The 21,362-nt window shown below is 46.1% G+C and overlaps 1 protein-coding gene across 4 annotated transcripts in view; it reads right to left on the reverse strand.

Moving 5' to 3' along the window:
* Positions 1 to 21,362, reverse strand: part of LOC137384217 (caskin-2-like) — a 276,988-nt gene that overhangs the window by 104,626 nt on the left and 151,000 nt on the right. For all 4 annotated transcript variants that reach the window (XM_068057900.1, XM_068057898.1, XM_068057896.1 and 1 more), the window contains exon 2: positions 18,712 to 18,763. In XM_068057900.1, the coding sequence (XP_067914001.1) occupies positions 18,712 to 18,763 (52 nt within the window). The remainder of the gene's footprint in view (positions 1 to 18,711; positions 18,764 to 21,362) is intronic.

The raw sequence follows: 21,362 nt of genomic DNA on the forward strand, positions 1-21,362 counted from the left end.
ATTAGCGTAAAGTAAATGTAAACAGATATTAAGAGAATCGTCTCTACTCTTTAAAGAGTGAGAAATGTTTGAACTAATCGAGCAGGTGGGCTGTGCAAACAAAATATTGAGATTACTCAACGGGATACCCTGATGGGCAAGTTAATGTACCAGAAACAACAACTTTTATGGGCCAAACTGCCTTTTCATGCCACTAATGTTTTTCGTGTGGCTTGGGACAGACCCTGAGGGTGAGACTCCTCTTTACCACAACAATTTAACCAACTACTCAAGAACAAGAAACACTAAAATGAAACAATTTTGGAATTCAAAACATTTGACTTTTTTTCTGCAAAAGCAGAAAGCTACAAATTCCAGAGGAATGCGTATCCTATCTCGCTCCATGTCCCACTCACCCATCACTCGCTGACCTACATTGGTGCCCGGTCACCAAACACCTTGATTTGAAAATTCTCAACCTTGTGTTCAAATCCTTTCATGGCCTCACCAATCGCTGTCACTGCTCCCAATCTTACAACTCTCCAAGATCTCTGCGCTCGTCCAATTCTGGACCCTTGCCCATCCTCACTTCCTTCACCGCTCCTGTCCTAAACTCTTCTTTGACTCAGTGCTAATTTCCTTCTGATTGCACTCCTGTGATGTGTCTCGAAGTTCAAGGTACTTATATAAGCCTGACTTTGTGGGTCCGTTTTCTGTCATGAGACAATCAAATGTGGCCCGCCATTTTTTCTTGTCCAATTAACAATCCTACCCAGCACTCCCATATCAATGTAAAATCTCCCCTATGAGAAGTACGGCACAAACAGAAGTTTATCAGAAAAGAAACCCATCATTCACACTCAGCAAACCGCAAAAGCCACAAGTCAAAAGGCCTCATGGAAGGTGTCCTTTGAGATGCCTTGGCGGCCGGCCAAAAGTCTGCAATATGCTTGTTTCACCCAAACCCAAATTACCGCAGTAGTATCTAGCCTATCTCTGTGGATCCTGCCTGATTGTAAACCAACCGCTTTAAGTGTTCTTGCTTTATCTTAATGCAGTTGTAACTGCAGGTTGTAACAGGCGATCATCTGACCAGCTCTTCTGTCCCCCAAGTCATGTCTGTACTTATTTCCATGCTGTAAAATGCTTCTACTCATTTAATAAGTGCAGTGATTTTCTTTCCTTGCCATGTAGCTGTGGCAAGCACCAAGAGCAGCCTCTTGCCAAGCCTTTGGGGCATATTTTCTCTGGCATTCAATAGAAAGAACTTGCTTGTTTTGATACGGCGAGTTCACACTGATGCCAGATCAAATAAGCAACATTTATCTGTAGACTGAAAAATATAAGGCTGGAAATTTTGGTCTGTGAGAGGATGAGAAGTAGTTGATTGTGGAACAAGCCCTGCCAGAGGGTGGGCTTGGAGCCATCAGGTTTATACCCCTCACAGGTTCCCCAATAAATTGTGGACTGCCCCGCCCCCTGATATCTGACTTTTGGGTGAGGTGGGTGCTGCCAGGCCACCCCAAGATTAAGGTCCAGCTTGCTACCTGATGTGCCCAGCAGCACCTGAGACCTGCTGCAGGCCCCGTTCTGGGCCTTAAGAAGGCCCAAACATTGCAGGAGGAATCAATGGCACTTTGTACCAAAACAAAATGCTGTTGCTTTTTTTTCTTTGACCCTTACCAACCCTGAGATGACATCTTGTTGCGCTGACTTCCAATGTCTCATAAAGGCGGGGGGCGGGGGGGGGATCTCTGTTGCTCTGCTACAAGCACGGGTGTCCACTGCAAGTGCATAAATGACCCCGTCCCTGAATTCTTGCTTTATTTGTTCTTGTTGACTGGAGTCACTGACTGGTTAGGAATGAACACTGTAAGTGACCTGCAAGTTTCCCAGCATAGCCAATGTGGTAAATTCCAGAGGCCCTGCAACCAGTGGTGAGCATACATTGGAGAAAACAGGGTTATCATGTCATAAACCTATCTTTAACCTATACTTGCATCTAGTGAGGCTCCACTGCTGGAGCCTCAAAACACCACCCTCTATATTCCAACTTTGGGGCGTCAGCCATGGCTCAGTGGCAGCACTCCCGCCTCTGAGTCAGAAGGTTGTGGGTTCAAGTGCCACGTCAGAGACTAAAGCAATTAATCGGAGCTGACATTTCAGTACAGTACTGAGGGAGAGCTGCAGTGCCAAAGGTGCTGTCTTTCAGATGAGATGTTAAACCAAGGTCCCGTATACCCTCTCAGGTGGATGTAAAAAATCCTGCAGCACAACTCGAAGATCAGAGGAGTTCTCCCCAGTCTCCTGGCCAATATTTATCTCTCAACCAACATCATTGAAACAGATTAACTGGCCATGATCACATTGCTGTTTGTGGAATCTTGCTGTGTGCCACTTATATGCTACATTACAAACAGTGACTACACTTCAAAGGTACTTAATAGGCTGTAAAGCACTTAGGAATGTCCTGAGGTTGTTAAAAGTGCTCGATAAATGCAAATCTTTTTTTTCCTCAATAGGTGAATGAATAATGAAACAGTGAAGTTAAGCAGCATCTCACAATCTCCAAGAGTTCAACAACAACTTATATTTATATAGCACCTTTACTGTACTAAAAGATCCCAAGGTGCTTACTTACAACATTCCTGACCTGGTCTTATTTAAATAGAAAACTATTATGCTTTCCCATTGCCTCAGAAGGTAAAGGAACTATGCAGTGCCATACTGACCCATATAGACCAGCAAGGTCTCATGTTTGATCCCTGGTCTTTGTTGAGTTAGACAAACTGCACTAGTCTGACTGCGAAGGTCCTACAATTGAGCACAAAGTAGTCCTTCCTCTAACTGCTCCTTCCCCTCCATAATGCCAGGACGGTGAGCGTTTGAATAGAATTCCTTTCTCTGGCTTTACCTGTCGGAAAATGATGCATTCGATTCATTTTTACATTTTTACAGATTGAAACCTTCTTTGTCACCTGATGAATAAAATATTTCATCCTTTCTGATTAGCAGTGAAAGAGTGATAACCATTCATGGTTAGTGCTGTGAAAGAATACCAGGATTTCAGAGGTTGTGGCCAATTCTCACCGTTAATTCTGTTTCTTTTCTTTAACAATTCATTAATTGTGGCTGTCACTCACAGGCCTTGGCCCCTCCCCCCCCACCCTCACCCCCGCTCCACGCCTTTGATACTTTCATCCCTGGACTTGAGCTTGGTTACTGAGTCTGGAGCTGCAATGAGATGGATAAATGCTGCCCATTGTTCTGACAGGGGCTTCTCACAGCCTACTCTGTCCTCAAAGGTTCATCTGTCAGCCAGAGGGCTGGGAACTATAAACTGACATAGGAGTCCTTTAATTCACACTCCTTCAGTCAAAGAAAGGTGCAGAGAAAAGAGAGAGAGCGAGCCAGACCATTTCCCATTACCTCACCACCATAACAGCCTTCAGTGCTGTTGGGAAAGAGAGAGAAAGGAGAGAGAGGGAAAGGGGAAGGAAAGAAGGGATAAAGGAAAGGAGAAAGGAAGGCTCAAAAGAAGTGAACAGAAGAGTGAAAGTGAGAGAGAGTGATTGAAAAAATAAAATGACATAAGATAGAAGGTAATAGTGAGAAAGTAAGACAGACAGAAATAACAAAATAAAAGAACTTGCATTTCTAGCAGATCTTTCATGACCTCAGGATGTTCCAAAGTGTTTTATAGTCACTGAAGTCTAATCACTGTAGTAATGTAGGAAACGTGGCAGCTAATTTGTGCGCAGCAAGCTGCCACAAACAACAATGTGATAATGACTAAACATGTATTTGTGATGTCGGTTGAAGGATAAATATTGGCCAAGACATGGGAGAGATTGCCCCTGCTCTGCTTCAAAACAGTGCCATGAGAAATCTTCCATCCACCTGAGAGGGCAGACAGGGCCTCACCACAACGTCTCATCTGAAAGACGACACCTTCACTGGTGCAGCACTCCCTCAGTTCTGCACTGGAGCATTAGCCTGAATTTTGTGCTCAAGTCTCTGGAACCCACAACGTTCGGATTCAGAGGCGAGAATGTTACCCACTGAGCCACAACCACGTTTCTAACATTAACAGCTTGACAGAGTGTGGAACATGGAACCTCCTCTGTACCCCCAATGCCTGTCCAGAGCTCCAGTGTGGTACAGCCCTCTGGTTACCTCTTGGTCCAGCTTCACTGGTACTGGGATCATGCTCACAAGGTGGTGCCGCCAAGGTAATTGAGAACCTATTTCCACTTGCTCCTCTTGTTATGAAGATGCTTCTATATCTTTTGTCAAGTTTTTTTTTTGAGGACTCATATTTAAATTGTGGTGATGGATTCATTGGAAGACTGAAGATTTCATAAATGCTGGACATTGCTTTGTTGTTGATAGTTCACTAAAAGGACACTGAGATGCTGTTTGAAATCAACCTTTGCTGGAAAACAAGTGCTTTGGGCTCAGTAAACCTTGGTGCCACACAATGTGAATGGAGCAGAATGCACGCCACCACGGAGCCACATCAGGGCTTGTTAGGATGCCTGCTTCCTTCTATCAGTGATTTACCTAGATACATCATAATCCACAGAGTATGGTAGCCCAGTGGTTGACAGTACTGGACAACCCAGAGGTCGGGAGTGCAAATCCCACCACGATAAGTTGCCGCTTGCGGTCTGCACCAAGAAAATGACCTTAAGAAATCGCTTCACAGATTGCCCCCTTTTTGTTTTTAAGTTCTACCCATATGGCCTCATTTGAGGAACCTTCTAAGATATCATCCCTCCTTACTGCAATAATTGACTCCTTGATCAACAGTGCAATACCACCTCCTCTTTTATCCCCTCCCCTGTCACACCTGAAGATTCTATACCCTGGAATATTGAGCTGCCAGTCCTGCCCCTCTGTTGTTTCATAGAATCATACAGCACAGGAGGAGGCCATTTGGTCCATCATGCCTGTGCCAGCTCTTTGAAAGAGCTATCTAATTAGTCCCACTCTTTCCCCATAGCCCTGCAATTCTTTCCTTTTCAAGTATTTATCTACTTCCCTTTTGAAAATTACCATTGAATCTACTTTCACTGTCCTTTAAGGCAGCGCATTCTAGATCTTAACAACTCGCTAGATAAAGAAAATTCTCATCTTTCTTTTTTTTGCCAATTTTCTTAAATCTCTGTCCCCTATTTACTAATCCTTGTAAAAAAGCAACTGGTTCACTCTTGTCCTTCAGGGAAGTGGTTTGCCAGCCTACCTGGTCTAGCCCTACATATGACTCTAGTCCTACACTCTTTACTTAATTCTTAATGCCCTCCAGGCCACCAGAGATGAGCAATAAATGCCCCTTGCCAGTCTCACCCACCTCATGAGAACATACTTAAAACACCCATTCATTGCTTATCACTGCAGCTGTCAGTCAAACATTTAACAACTTGTATTTCGAGAGCATCTCAAATATAGTAAAAGGTCCCGAAGCGTTTCACAAGAGTGCAACAATACAAACATTGATACTGATGCACATAAGGAAATATTAAGAAAAATGAGAGGTAAACAGTGTCTTAAAGGAGGAGGAGAGAGAGAGAGAGGCGGAGAGGTTCAGGGCAGGAATTCTGGTGCTTAGGCTCTAGGCAGCAGCACTAACATTCAAACTCTTACCTAGAATTGGTTCTACTAGCTTTAGAGTTTTATTTAAGCTTAAGGCACATGTGCAAATTGCTCTAAAATATAACATGAAGTGCGAGGACATCACTGGATAATGAAAGGAAAGACATCATCAATGATTTCTATTCTATCCTTCTCAACCGCACAAGACCAACACTGCACTTTCCGATAGTGATTAGCAGCGGGAATGTTGGCTGTTTTCCTGCTCTCTCCGGTCCGAGGCTTGATCAGCACATTCACTGAAGTGAACTTTCTTCCAGTGCCTTGTGAGCTCACAAGAGAATTTGCACACATCCGGTGAGAGCTGTATCAGTCAAGTGGTGTTTGTACAGCTCTCTCTCTCTCACTCACTTGAAATATCACACTTCCCCAGCACCACACTAACAGTTGTCTGAAGGAAAACTTCACCACACTGTAAAAAGAAACAGCCCTTAGGCTCCATTCAGCCGCATGTTGGGAGATAGACTGGAATAAAGGAGCTCCATTATGTTGCTCACACAGCTTGCGCTGCCTCAATGTTAACTACTTCAAATTCCACCCTGCAAGCCACAACCTGACTACATCCTGCATCATTTGCTTTAGCTGCTATCTAAAGTCTTGCAGACATTAAAAAATAACAGGCTAAAAAAAATCCCCGACTATACATCTGTAAACAACCCATTGCTCAACTGGTCCTAGAATCATGGAATCCTGCAGCACAGAAGGAGGCCATTTGGCCCATCATACCTGTCCCATCCCCTACCACCCACAATACCCATGAAATATTTATTTTTCAAATTTTTTCCTCTTAAAAGCTGATACAGATTCTGCTTGCCCCGCTGCTTCCAGTCAAACCGTTCCTGTCCAAACTTCTGGTCAGGCCGTTCTTGTCCAAACTTCTGGTCAGGCCGTTCCTGTCTCTCTGTAAAAAAAAAAGGCCCCCTCAAACCTCTCCCATCTTTCTTTTGATGATGATCTTAAATATCTGCCCTCCAGTTACTGACTCACTAACCAACGAAAATAGTTTTTCTCCAGTGATTAAAGTCCCTCCAAATTTTGAACAACTCCATTCATTCTCCTTAATCTTCTCTGGTCCCTCTCACTGTGAGGCATCTTCCTCGAGGGGTCAGTAAACTGGCAATATCCAATAAGTCCAAACATCCATTTTTTAATCTTCAATTAAAAAAATAAATTTGCCCATTTTGTAAAGTTCAATCTGTAGCACTGGTCACCGTAGGCTATGGAGAACTGATTGGTCACGGTGAAGATTGGCTATGGAGAGCTGATTGGTCACGGTGAAGATTGGCTATGGAGAGCTGATTGGTCACGGTGAAGATTGGCTATGGAGAGCTGATTGGTCACGGTGAAGATAGGCTATGGAGAACTGATTGGTCACGGTGAAGATAGGCTATGGAGAACTGATTGGTCACAGTGAAGATAGGCTATGGACAGCCGATTGGTCACGGTGAAGATAGGCTATGGAGAACTGATTGGTCACGGTGAAGATGGGCAATGGAAAACTGATTGGTCACGGTGAAGATGGGCTATGGACAGCCGATTGGTCACGGTGAAGATAGGCTATGGAGAACTGATTGGTCATGGTGAAGATAGGCTATGGAGAACTGATTGGTCACGGTGAAGATGGGCAATGGAAAACTGATTGGTCACGGTGAAGATGGGCTATGGAGAACTGATTGGTCACGGTGAAGATGGGCTATGGACAGCCGATTGGTCACGGTGAAGATAGGCTATGGACAGCCGATTGGTCACGGTGAAGATGGGCTATGGACAGCCGATTGGTCACGGTGAAGATCGGCTATGGACAGCCGATTGGTCACGGTGAAGATAGGCAATGGAGAACTGATTGGTCACGGTGAAGATAGGCAATGGAGAACTGATTGGTCACGGTGAAGATAGGCAATGGAGAACTGATTGGTCATGGTGAAGATAGGCTATGGAGAACTGATTGGTCACGGTGAAGATTAAAGACTTGCATTTCTCTAGTGCCTTTCATGACTTCATGATGTCCAAAAGTGCTTCACAGCCAATTAAGTATTTTTTTTGAATTGTAGTCACTTGTAATCAGGGAAAACATGGCAGACAACCTGTGCACAGCAAGCTCCCACAAACAACAACAATACTAATGACCAATCTGTTTTACTGATGTTGATGAAGGGATAAATGAGTATTGGCCAGGTTACTGAGTAGAAAAGTGCCATGGGATCTTTTATGTTCACTGAAGAAGGCAGATGAGGCTTCAGTGTAACATCTCAAGCAACAGACAACACTTCCAACAGTGCAGCACTGCACTGGAGTGCCACCTGGATTAGACACTTAAGTCTTGAGCGTGGGACTTGAACCCACAATCGTAACTCAGAGGCAAGAGTGCTACCACTGAGCCATGGCTGTAAGGTAGAAGGAGTTTGCTGGGACCTGACTGGTCGAGCCAGAAGTGTATACTGGGGATGGGAGTCATCAGTTGCTGGGCACTGCAGTCATTTGTGAACCGTGGGCATCCATGACTTTTCTTTCATTGGTCACAAGAGCTGACTATCATAGCCAAGTGTGGGCTCAGGCAGAAGAAAGAGAACAGTTTAAAACCCCAACTCCCAAATCAGGGGGACATTACTTTCCCATTGCACTGATGGCCTTTTCCTGTCAGAACATAGCTACATGGCATCGCTGCCAACAGACGTGCCAGGAGTTCAACCACCCCTTTAAGTACCAGATTGTCGGGATTCCTAAGTCATGACATCAGGCTTCCTGCAGGTTTGTTACACATTCATCTCAACACAGCGTGCAGGAACAGACTCAAGACTCGGCTTACACACTGTCAGTTGAACCGCGGACTGTGTGTTTGATTAAATATTTTCAAATCTGACTCATCCTCTTTGGGCAAAGATCCTATGCAGCAGTCACAGACAGTCAGCACTGACTCGTCTTCCCGATCACATCTGTAAGGAACCGTCTCACGCTGTGACAAGCTGTCCATCCAGTCCAGGGCAAACCAAAAGAAAGAAAGAATGAACTTATATACATGTACTGTGCCTTCAACAACTTCAGGACATCCCAAAGACCTTTACTGCCAATTAATTACTTGTTGCTGTATAGTCACCTTTGTTATGTAGGAAAAGCTCACAAAAGATCCCACTGCGCTATTCCAAAGAAGTGCAGGGAGTTCTACCCAGTGTCCTGGACAATATTTACCCCTCAACCAACATCACTGAAATCGATTATCTGGTCATTACCATACTGCCGTTTGTGGGAGCTTGCTGTGTGCAAATTGGGTGCCACTTTACCTACATTACAACATTGACTGTAAAGTGCTGTGGGATGTCCTGAGGTTGTGAAAGGTGCTATATAAATGCAAGTCTTTCTTTTTTTCTTGTCCCCTATTCCTTTATCAGTTGGGGAGTCGGAAAAGCTGAGGAAACAGCACTGAATCCCAGCTTGGTCTTAATCCACAGCCAAACAGGAGATTCAGCATCACGTGGCAATGCAAGTTTGTTGAGCACCACAAATGAAGGACTAACATTCGCGGTCTAAGCTAATACAAAAGAGCAGTCACTTGAGCAAAGTGTGGACACCACCTTCGGGGGAGGGTGGGAAATTGACCTGGAGCTCGATGTACTCAATGGAACAGTATTTCTGCACTCCATTACTGGATGGATCTCAGACCCATGGCAACATAAAGTGATGTGGTGGAATTCCATTTCAATCACTGAACTGAGGAAATGTCGCGTTGGTCCAGGACGAGAGTGCCGAGAAGAGGAGCCGAGTAGAGTGGGTAGATTCTAGAATGGTCCCAGCGGATTGCAAGCTAGCAAATGTAACATTGCTATTCCAGTGACCTATAGGCCAGTTAGCCTGATATCAGTCATCAGGAAAATGCTGGAATCTATTAAGGAAATTTTAATGCACTTAGAAAATCATAGTAAGATAAGACGATGTCAACATGATTTTATGAAAGGGAAATCATGTTTGACAAATTTCCTAGCGTTTTTTGAAGATGTAACCAGTAAGGTAGATAAAGGGAAGTGGCTAGATGTAACATACATGGATTTCCAAAAGGCATTTGATGAGGTGCACTATAAAAGATCAATACACAAGATAAGGGCTCATGGAGTTAGGGTAATACATCAACATGAATAGAGGATTGGTTAACAGACAGGAAGCAGAGAGTTGGGATAAATGGGCCATTTCCAAATTGGCAGGCTGTAACTAGTGGAATGCTGCAAGGATCAGTGCGAGACCGCAGATATTTACAATCTACATTAATGACTCGGATGACGAGTCTGAGAGTAATGTATCCACGTTTGCTGACAATGCAAAGCTAGGTGGGAATGTAAGCTGTGAGGAGGACACTAAGAGGCTGCAAAGAGATAGGTTAAGTGAGTGGGCAACAAGGTGGCAGATGGCGAATAATGGGGGAAGTGTGAGGTTATTCACATTGGTAGTAAGAATAGAAAAGCAGAATATTTTTTGAAAGGCACAAAACTTTTAAATGCTGATGTTGAGAGAGACTTGGGTGCACTTGTACAAGGAACACAGAAAGTTAGCAAGCAATTAGGAAGGCAAATAGCATGTTGACCTTTATTGCAAGGGGACTGAAGTACAAGAATAAGGAAGTCTTGCTACAACTGTACAGGGCTTTGGTGAGTACTGTGCACAATTTTGGTCTCCATACCTAAGGAAGGATACACTTGCCTTGGAGGCAGCACAACAAAGGTTCATTGGATTGGTTCCTGGAATGAAAGAGTTGCCCAATGATGTGAGGCTAAGTAAATTGGGCCTATAGTTTCTGGAGTTTAGAAGAATGAGAGGTGATCTCATTGAAACATTCAAGATTCTGATGGGGCTTGACAGGGTAGACACTGAGAGGTTGTTTCCCCAGGCTGGGGAATCTAGAACATAGGGGCACAGTCTCAGGATAAGGAGCCGATCATTTAGGACTGAGATGAGGAGAAATTTCTTCACTCAAAGGGTGGTGAATCTTTGGAATTCTCTACCCCAGAGAGTTGGGGATAATCCATTGTTAAATATATTCAAGGCTGAGATAGGCAGATTTTTGATCACTTACAGAATCAATGGACAAGGGGAGCTGGTGGGAAAGTGGAGTTGAGGCAGAAGATCAGCTATTATGGTACTGAATGGCGGAGCAGGCTCAAGGGACTGTATTTTCCACGCCTGCTCCTATTTCTTATGTTATGTTCTTAAAGTCGCATCCAGCCACCCATGGGCCCTCTCTTCCCTATCAGTGCACTCCAACAATCCAAGCCAGGACATAAAGCGCTCTTAGTCCCTCCTCTATTCTCTGGGAGTACAATCAGATAGACAGCCACAAAGGTTCCTTTTACCGTAGACCCAATCTCCCAGCGCTGACTCATCTCTCAGGCCCCATAACAGAGAGATTAATCAGCAATGTTGCTCCATCTCGTCTCTCTCGACCTGTCACCTCCAGCCCGCTCCACCGTGAGTCATGCAGACAGATGTCAGGATATTGAACGATTTGTTCAGCAGCTGTCCCATAATTAACTGAACAGTCGCCGATGAAATTTCCCCGCTGTTCAGTAACGAATCCACAGTGAAACTTGGAAACTGGACATGCAACCAAAGGACACTGAAGCTGCTGTGAAAAAGAGGGCCTCCAGCCCAGCCTCTCCAGCTTGCTGGGCCATTCCAATTTCCAACCTAGCAGTCTGGAGGAGCTAGCAGACCGCCGGCAGCTCCTTTGCACAGCCTTCACTGGGTAGGGACTAGCATTTACCTCCCAGCAATATACCTTCTAATTTGTTTTATTTGGAATGCTCAGCCAATTCGTTTAAGTGAGCGGGCCCTTTAAATTTTTTTGCATGGCCATGCATGCATGGCAACCTAAAGTAAACACTGCCACCCCACCACCGCAGGCCCACTTCCTCTGAGAGACCCTCTTTTGTAAACGTCCACCAGGCAGAAACTCAGAAACACGACACTGGCGGAAGTTTTGAGAACAAACACACCGCAATCCCTCGTCTACAGCCGGACCTTCCCGTCTGTGACAGGGGGTGGGTTAACATCGTCAGGGACAGCACAATGCCCAGTAGAGGCACAAAACAATTAACTGCAGACTGCTGAATGACATAGAATTAAATAGAATTTGCAGCGCAGAAACAGGCTATTAGGCTCAACTGGTCTGTGCTGGAGTTTATGCTCCACAGAAGCAGTTTACTTCATCTCACCCGACCAGCACACCCTTCTGTTCCTTTCTCCAGGATCTAGCCTCCACTTAAATGTATCTATGCTGTTCACCTCAACTATCATTCCATATTCTCACCACTGTCTAAGTAAAGAAGCTTTTCCTGAATGCTTTATTGGATTTATCAGCGACTCTCTTATATTTTTGGGCCCTCGTTTTATTCCAAACCTGTGCTACCCCAGCTGTTCTCCCAAATGTCCTGGTGCAATCTGCAGCATTGGCAACAATAGGGAAAGAACTGCTCACGTGCGCATCAGAAATGAAGATTCGTTATATTATTGAGAGGCCCATTGTAAGGCCAAGGCCCACAACACAGGAAAGCACCACGGAGAAAGAGAGGAGAAAAAAATAAATCGCCAGGGCCCAGCTCCTGATCTTTATCTTGCCGGAAGGCAAAGGTGTATGGGAATCGAATGAGGAGTGGATCTGTTGCAATTCCCCCCCCCAACCCTCGTGGTTTAATATTCTGCCGAAACTCAATGTTTGGGCTCAGGATGAAGGATGGCCTGTTTAGCTGAGGAGTGCACAGCAGCCAGCACATGGGGAACTGTATCCCACGCAGTGCTTTAGCAGTAACGACAGCAACCCAAAGGATCCGGCACAGGCCCCGCACAAGTCAGCCCCTTTAAATTACCATGCATGCGCAGATACGCAAAAAATTTCAAAAGGGGCCGCGCTCTTAAACAAACGCCCGCACCCTCCGAATAAAATTTAGAGGGAATTTTGGCCAGCACTGCCCGCAAAAAGGTGGCAGTCCCACTTGTGACATGAGTGGTCGCGCTGCTGCAGTTACGCGGCAGCAGCCATTCCGCCACCCCCCCCCCCCCCCCCACCAAAATCACGTGGCGGGGGCGGCAATGGAGATGCCATTCACCGTATCACCTGATGTTCCCCCCATTCACACACAAACCCCTTGCACACTCAGCATAGTGGCAATGAGCACTGTAAAGCCCACTTCTCCTATCCTACTTTGGTTAGGTTACCTTCCATTTCACAGCACCCAGGACTCTTGCCTTGATGCTGCGGGAAAAATGATCCATCAATTGAGTCACTTCATTCAACTCCTGAAGTAAACCGGGGAAAAAAAATCTGAAAATGCTGGAAGTACACAAGAGGGTCAGCCAACAGAGAAAAAACAGGTTAATATTCCATGTGTCAACCGTTCATCAGAACCTGTCTTACACCCGATATGCAAACACTGTCTCTTTCCAGATAGCTGACAGACTACTGTTTATTTCTAGAAGTTCTGTTTTTAAATGAGACACAGTAACTCCAGCAGAGAGGGGGAAACATAGTGGGCTGGATTTTGTTCTCTTGTCGGAGGTTGGTTCGGTAGCATTGGGGGGTGTGGCGAATCTCCGCAGAGCTGTCTGCCACGAAACCCGGTGCCGTACCACTGTGTGCCGATTCTGTCAGAGGCGGGGAAGTACCATGGTGGTACTGATGGCATCGTCATTTCAATGTTGTAAATGCTGCTATAAATAAATATGAATCTAATTCACTGTGAACCAACGAAGGTTCCTCAATTTTGTGGTTGACGTGCGGCACTCACGTGCCTTCAGTTTCGCGACTTTGAAAAGCTGGTGCCACCAGGGCAAGAATCCTCGGTGCTGTGAAAGGGAAAGTAACCTAACCAGAGTAGGATAGGGGAAGTGTGGGTGCAGTGGCCATTGCTACTATGCTGAGTGTCCAAGGGGCTTGTGTCTGAATGGGGGCGAACTCTGCAAGGGGCGAGTGTGTGAATGGAGGTGAACTCTGCAAGGGGCTTGTGTGTGAATGGAGGTGAACTCTACAAGGGGATGGTTTGTGAATGGGAAGAACTCTGCAAGGGGTTTGTGTGCAAACAGATGGAACTCTGCAAGGGACTAGTGTGTGAATGGGGGAGAACTCTGCAAGGAGCCTGTGTGTGAATGGAGGGAAGTCTGCAAGGGGCTTGTGTGTAACCAAGGAGAACACTGCAAGGGGCTTGTGTATAAACAGAGGGAACTCTGCAAGGGACTAGTGTGTGAATGGGGGGGGATCTCTGCAAGGGGCTTGTGTGTAACCAGGGAGAACTCTGCAAGGGGCTTGTGTATAAACGGAGGGAACTCTGCAAGGGACTAGTGTGTGAATGGGGGGGAACTCTGCAAGGGGCTTGTGTGTAAATGGGGGGAATCTCTGCAAGGGGTCTGTGAGTAAACGGGGGGAATCTCTGCAAGGGGCTTGTGTGTAAATGGGGGGAATCTCTGCAAGGGGTCTGTGTGTAAACGGGGGGAATCTCTGCAAGGGGTCTGTGTGTAAACGGGGGGAATCTCTGCAAGGGGCTTGTGTGTAAATGGGGGGAATCTGCAAGGGGCTAGTGTGTAAACGGGGAGATCTCTGCAAGGGGCGTGTGTGTAAACGGGGGGATCTCTGCAAGGGGCTTGTGTGTAAACGGGGGGAATCTCTGCAAGGGGTTTGTGTGTAAACGGGGGGAATCTCTGCAATGGGTTTGTGTGTAAACGGGGGGAATCTCTGCAAGTGGCTAGTGTGTAAACAGGTGGAACATCAGGTGACACGTGAACAGTATCTCATTGCTGCCGCCATCTGATTGGGGGAGATGGCTGCCGCCATTATGCAAAATGGCCACCCGCTGCATAATCGAAATGGCACGGCTACTCATGTCACAAATGGGACTGCCACCTTTCTGAGCACCCACCACCGCTCCTGGCAGTGGGATCATAAAATTCAGCCCAGTAACTCCGTTACAGAGAGGGAGACACAGTAACTTGGTCGGAGAGAGAGGGAGACACAGTAACTTGGTCGGAGAGAGAGGGAGACACAGTAACTCCGTCAGAGCGAGGGAGACACAGTAACTCCGTCAGAGAGAGGGAGACACAGTAACTCCGTCAGAGAGAGGGAGACACAGTAACTCCGTCAGAGAGAGGGAGACACAGTAACTCCGTCAGAGAGACAGAGACACAGTAACTCCAGCAGAGAGGGAGAAGCAGTAACTCGGTCAGAGAGAGGGAGACACAGTAACTCCGTCAGAGAGAGGGAGACACAGTAACTCCGTCAGAGAGAGGGAAACACAGTAACTCCATCAGAGAGACAGAGACACAGTAACTCCGTCAAAGAGACAGAGACACAGTAACTCCGTCAAAGAGACAGAGACACAGTAAATCCGTCAGAGAGAGGGAGACACAGTAACTCCGTCAGAGAGAGGGAGACACAGTAACTCCAGCAGAGAGGGAGAAGCAGTAACTCGGTCAGAGAGAGGGAGACACAGTAACTCCGTCAGAGAGAGGGAGACACAGTAACTCCGTCAGAGAGAGGGAGACACAGTAACTCCAGCAGAGAGGGAGAAGCAGTAACTCGGTCAGAGAGAGGGAGACACAGTAACTCCGTCAGAGAGAGGGAGACACAGTAACTCCGTCAGAGAGAGGGAGACACAGTAACTCCAGCAGAGAGGGAGAAGCAGTAACTCGGTCAGAGAGAGGGAGACACAGTAACTCCGTCAGAGAGAGGGAGACACAGTAACTCCGTCAAAGAGACAGAGACACAGTAACTCCGTCAGAGAGAGGGAGACACAGTAACTCCGTCAGAGAGAGGGAGACACAGTAACTCCGTCAGAGAGAGGGAAACACAGTAACTCCATCAGAGAGACAGAGACACAGTAACTCCGTCAAAGAGACAGAGACACAGTAACTCCGTCAAAGAGACAGAGACACAGTAACTCCGTGAGAGAGGGAGACACAGTAACTCCGTGAGAGAGGGAGACACAGTAACTCCGTGAGAGAGGGAGACACAGTAACTCCGTGAGAGAGAGGGAGACACAGTAATTCCGTCAGAGAGACAGAGACACAGTAACTCCGTCAGAAAGACAGAGACACAGTAACCCCGTGAGAGAGGGAGACACAGTAACTCCGTGAGAGAGGGAGACACAGTAACTCCGTCAGAGAGAGGGAGACACAGTAACTCCGTCAGAGAGAGGGAGACACAGTAACTCCGTCAGAGAGACAGAGACACAGTAACACAGGCAGAGAGAGGGAGACACAGTAACTCCGTGAGAGAGAGGGAGACACAGTAACTCCGTGAGAGAGAGGGAGACACAGTAACTCCGTGAGAGAGAGGGAGACACAGTAACTCCGTGAGAGAGGGAGACACAGTAACTCCGTCAGAGAGAGGGAGACACAGTATCTCCGTGAGAGAGAGACACAGTAACTCCGTGAGAGAGACAGAGACACAGTAACTCCGTGAGAGAGACAGAGACACAGTAACTCCATCAGGGAGACAGAGACACAGTAACTCCGTCAGAGAGGGGGAGAAGCAGTAACTCCGTCAGAGAGACAGAGACACAGTAACTCCGTGAGAGAGACAGAGACACAGTAACACAGTCAGAGAGACAGAGACACAGTAACTCCGTGAGAGAGACAGAGACACAGTAACACAGTCAGAGAGAGGGAGACACAGTAACTCCATCAGAGAGACAGAGACACAGTAACTCCGTCAGAGAGAGGGAGACACAGTAACTCCGTCAGAGAGAGGGAGACACAGTAACTCCGTCAGAGAGAGGGAGACACAGTAACTCCGTCAGAGAGACAGAGACACAGTAACTCCATCAGGGAGACAGAGACACAGTAATTCCGTCAGAGAGAGGGAGACACAGTAACTCCGTGAGAGAGACAGAGACACAGTAACACAGGCAGAGAGAGGAAGACACAGTAACTCTGTGAGAGAGACAGAGACACAGTAACACAGTCAGAGAGAGGGAGACACAGTAGCTCCATGAGAGACAGAGACACAGTAACACAGTCAGAGAGACAGAGACACAGTAACCCCATGAGAGAGACAGAGACACAATAACACAGTCAGAGAGACAGAGACACAGTAACTCCGTCAGAGAGAGGGAGACACAGTAACTCCGTCAGAGAGAGGGAGACACAGTAACTCCGTCAGAGAGAGGGAGACACAGTAACACCGTCAGAGAGACAGAGACACAGTAACTCCGTGAGAGAGACAGAGACAGTAACTCCGTGAGAGAGACAGAGACACAGTAACTCCGTGAGAGAGACAGAGACACAGTAACTCCGTGAGAGAGACAGAGACACAGTAACTCCGTCAGACAGACCGAGCATCAGTAACTCCGTCAGAGAGAGGTAGACACAGTAACACTGAGAAGCACTGACATACCAGCATTAGGTGACACCTCTAAGCCATGTCAGAAAATTACACAAATATTTCTATTTGGTACTTAGAGATTTCAAATTGAACCATGGAGAATACTGTCAGCAGTATAAACAGTGACTGGCATCCAGCGCAATACTGGTGTTGGCATCAGACTGAAACAGTTTAGATTAGATTAGATTAGAGATACAGCACTGAAACAGGCCCTTCAGCCCACCGAGTCTGTGCCGACCATCAACCACCCATTTATACTAATCCTACACTAATCCCATATTCCTACCAAACATCCCCACCTGTCTCTATATTTCCCTACCACCTACCTATACTAGTGACAATTTATAATGGCCAATTTACCTACCAACCTGCAAGTCTTTTGGCTTGTGGGAGGAAACCGGAGCACCCGGAGAAAACCCACGCAGACACAGGGAGAACTTGCAAACTCCGCACAGGCAGTACCCAGAATCGAACCCGGGTCCCTGCAGCTGTGAGGCTGCAGTGCTAACCACTGCGCCAGTTCATTATTACTGTCAGAAAAAAAACACTTGCTCTTAACTGATCACCTTCACTTTCCCTGGAGTAACTAAGCAGCCCAGTGACACTCTAATACTTTACCCAGTGTTAGCAAGCTCAAAATACAATCACCAGATGCCATCCACTGTCTGGAGGGACAGAATGAAGAGCTGCACTGCTGGAGAGCCATGTTCAGCAGTCCGACTTCATTTCAGTGGGTGTCAGTGTTCCCTCTCATTTCTTTGATATCATTAGGTTCCTCCAGTAAATATGACAACAAACAAAACTATTTCCCCAAAAGGCTGTGGATGCTGGGACTCAAGTGGAGTTTTCAAGACTGAGATCAATAGAGTTTTGGTGGGTAAGGGTATTATAGATATGGAGCAAAGGCAGCTAAATGGAGTTAAGATGCAGATGACCCATGATCCAACTGAGTAGCAGAGCAGGCTCAAGGGGTTGAATGACCTACTTCTGTGTTCATAACGTTCCTATTTTTGATCATTTTTCTTTTTCATGCTGAAGCCTGGGAGTCACAGTTATTTCTAAGTCTGAGCCTATCTTAACTCTCAGGGATTGTATAGCACAAGTCATGTTCAAATTCTAACAGCTCGTTTTATTTTCAAGGAGATGGAATCGACAGCGCAGATACCATCACCTTGTTGCACGTAAACAAACACTGGGAAAACGCTCGGTCGAGCTTTCCCGGGTAAAGGTGATTGCCCTCTTCAGAGAACTGGTGGCACAGTGGTGCAGTGGTTAGCACTGCAGCCTCACAGCTCCAGCGACCTGGGTTCAGTTCTGGGTACTGCCTGTGCGGAGTTTGAAAGATCCCCCTGTGTCTGCGTGGGTTTTCTCCGGGTGCTCCGGTTTCCTCCCACAGCCGAAGACTTGCAGGTTGATAGGTAAATTGGCCATTGTAAATTGCCCCTAGTGTAGGTAGGTGGTAGGAGAATTGAGGGAAGGTGGGGATGTGGTAGGGAATATGGGATTAAATGTAGGATTAGTATAAATAGGTGGTTGTTGGTCGGCACAGACTTGGTGGGCCGAAGGGCCTGTTTCAGTGCTGCATGACTCTATGACTCTAACTTCTACGGGCAGTTTAAAGTGGTAGAAACTGTTGCCTAGAGTATTCTTTTAACCCGCAGCACAGATTGATTTATGGCACTGAGGGGTGGCAGAGCTAATGTAAACAGGATGTTGTCAGTACTCACCCGTCTGAATCCTGGTAATTAACGTTCAGCCTCTTTGTGGAGCCCAGGAGCTCTGTAATTGGAGAAAGAGAAACGTGAATGAGATCGGAGTACACTAACTCTGTTAGAATGAGAGTGAGACACAGTAACCCAGTTAGAGAGAGAGAAAAAAAAGAGTCAGACAAAGTAACACTGAGAAGCACTGACATACCAGCATTAGGTGAGACCTCCAAGCCATGTCAGAAAATTGCACAAACATTTCTACTTGGTATTTAGAGATTTCAAACTGAACCATGAAGAATACAGTCAGCAGTATAAACAGTGACTGGCATCTAGCCCAACGCTGGTTTTGGCACCAGACTGAAATTGTTTATTGTTACTGTCAGAAAAAACACTTGCTCATAACTGGTGCCCTTCAGTTTCCCTGGAGTAACTAAGCAGCCCAGTGACCCTCTAATACTTTACCCAGTGTTAGTAAGCTCAAAATCCAACCACCAGATGCCATCCACTGTTTGGAGGGACAGAATCTCGAGCTCCACTGCTGGATAGAATTGAAAAGCAGGGAAGTAACATTAAACTGATAGTGAACCCTGGTTGGACCACACTTGGAGTACTGTGCAAAGTTCTGGTCGTACATATTATGAAAAGGACGTACAGGCTTTGGAGAAGGTGCAAAACAGTTTTACACTATGATGTCAGAACTGAGTGGTTATACCCATCAGGAAAGGCTGAGGCTCTTTTCTCTGGAAAAGAGAAAGCTGACCTGATAAGGGTGTTTAAAATTATGAAGGGATTAGATAGGAGAGATGTAAAGATGTTTCCACTGAAACTACGGTTCATAAACATAAGATAGTCACTAATAAAGCAAATAACAATTCAAGAGAAACTTCTTTAGCCGGAAAATGGTGAGAATTGCTAGCACACTGGAGTAGTTGTGGTGAATAACACAGTAAAGGGGAAACTAGATCAGTGCATGAGGGAGAAAGGAAAAGAAGGATATGCTGATAGTATTAGATGGAGTAGAGTGGGAGAAAGCTCATGTGGAGCTCAAACACCAGCACAGACCAGTTGGGCTGAATGGCCTGTTTCTTTGTGCTGAAATTTCAATGCCACCCTGACTGTTACTGGCCAACTTAGTACAGCCAAGAGATGAATTTCACCCCTGTTAACTGAGGTGGCCACTGGAGAGCTGCGGCCTGAGATTTCTTAAAGTATGTGGAACAACACTGTGGAACATCTCCCTGTATTTTTCATTTTTTTAAAAACCATTCAACTGTCAAGGATTTTCATCAAGTGGGATTTAATTCTCTCAATGTGATCGAAACATGATCTATTCAGTAACCACAACGCTCACTCAAATCCAAAACACTGCCAATCAACATTTCTTTCAAAGTTTCTGCTGCTTAAGTAGGATGGGAGGATGGAAAATGCAACATAATGTGGAAAAATGTGATGTTATCCGCTTTGGTCGGAGGAAAAGATGTGCAGAGTATGTCTTAAATGGTAAGAGATTAGAAAGTGTAGATGTACAAAGGGACCTGGGTGTTCTTGTCAATAAGTCACTGAAAGCTAACATGCAGGTGCAGCAAGAAATTGAAAAGGCTAATGGTATGTTAGCCTTTATCGCAAGAGGATTTGAGTACAGGAGTAGTGAAGTCTTGCTTCAATTGTATAGAACCTTGGTTAGACCGCACTTGGAATACTGTGTGCAATTTTGGTCCCCTTACCTTAGGAAGGTTATTATTGCCATCGGAGGAGTGCAACCAAGGTTCACCAGACTTGATCCCGGGATGGCGGGACTGTCCTATGAAGAGAGACTGGGGAAACTGGGCCTGTATTCTCTAGAGTTTGGAAGAATGAGAGGTGATTTCATTGAAACCTACAAAATACTTCAAGGGATAGACAGGGTAGTTGCAGGTAAGATGTTTCCCTTGATTGGGGAGTCTAGAACCAGGGGACACAATTTCAAAATAAGGGGGAAGCCACTTAGGTCAGAGATGAGGAGAAATTTCTTTACTCAGAGGGTTGTGAATCTTTGGAATTTTCTACCCCAGAGGGCTGTGGAGGCTCAGTCACTGAGTATGTTTAAAACAGAGATGGACAGATTTCTAAATACAAATGACACAAGGGGATATGAGGATAGTGTGGGGAAAAGGGCATTGAAGTGGATGATCAGCCATGATCGTATTGAATGGCGGGGCAGGCTCAATGGGCTGAATGGCCTACTCCTGCTCATGTTCCTCGGTTCCTAGGAGGCTCATGTGGAGCATTAATACCAGCAGAGACCAGCTGGGCCGAATGACCTGTCTCTGATGCAAATACTATATATACTAGACAAATGCAAGTTGTCGTTGTCGCCTTCTTTATTCTTTCATTTCTGCTTAGAATCATAGAAACCTACAGCACAGGAGGCTGCCATTCGGCCATCTGTGCTAGCACTTTGAAAGAACAGCCATGCTTAGTCCCACACCTAAAGGTTCTTTATCATGCGAGCTTCGGATAAAGGGAAACTCATAACCATAGAACGGAGAACTATTTTTCCCTCCTGTTGCTGCCCATATTTCCGTCTTCCCTCTGGAAACATTGATTTCATGTCATGATTCAAAGGTCAAACCTGGACCTTTCTGGTCTCTACATCTGATCTACCCATTGCCTTTGCTCATTGAGCCATC

Source organism: Heterodontus francisci, chromosome 26 (genome assembly GCF_036365525.1).
Source record: "Heterodontus francisci isolate sHetFra1 chromosome 26, sHetFra1.hap1, whole genome shotgun sequence".
Taxonomy (NCBI): domain Eukaryota; kingdom Metazoa; phylum Chordata; class Chondrichthyes; order Heterodontiformes; family Heterodontidae; genus Heterodontus; species Heterodontus francisci.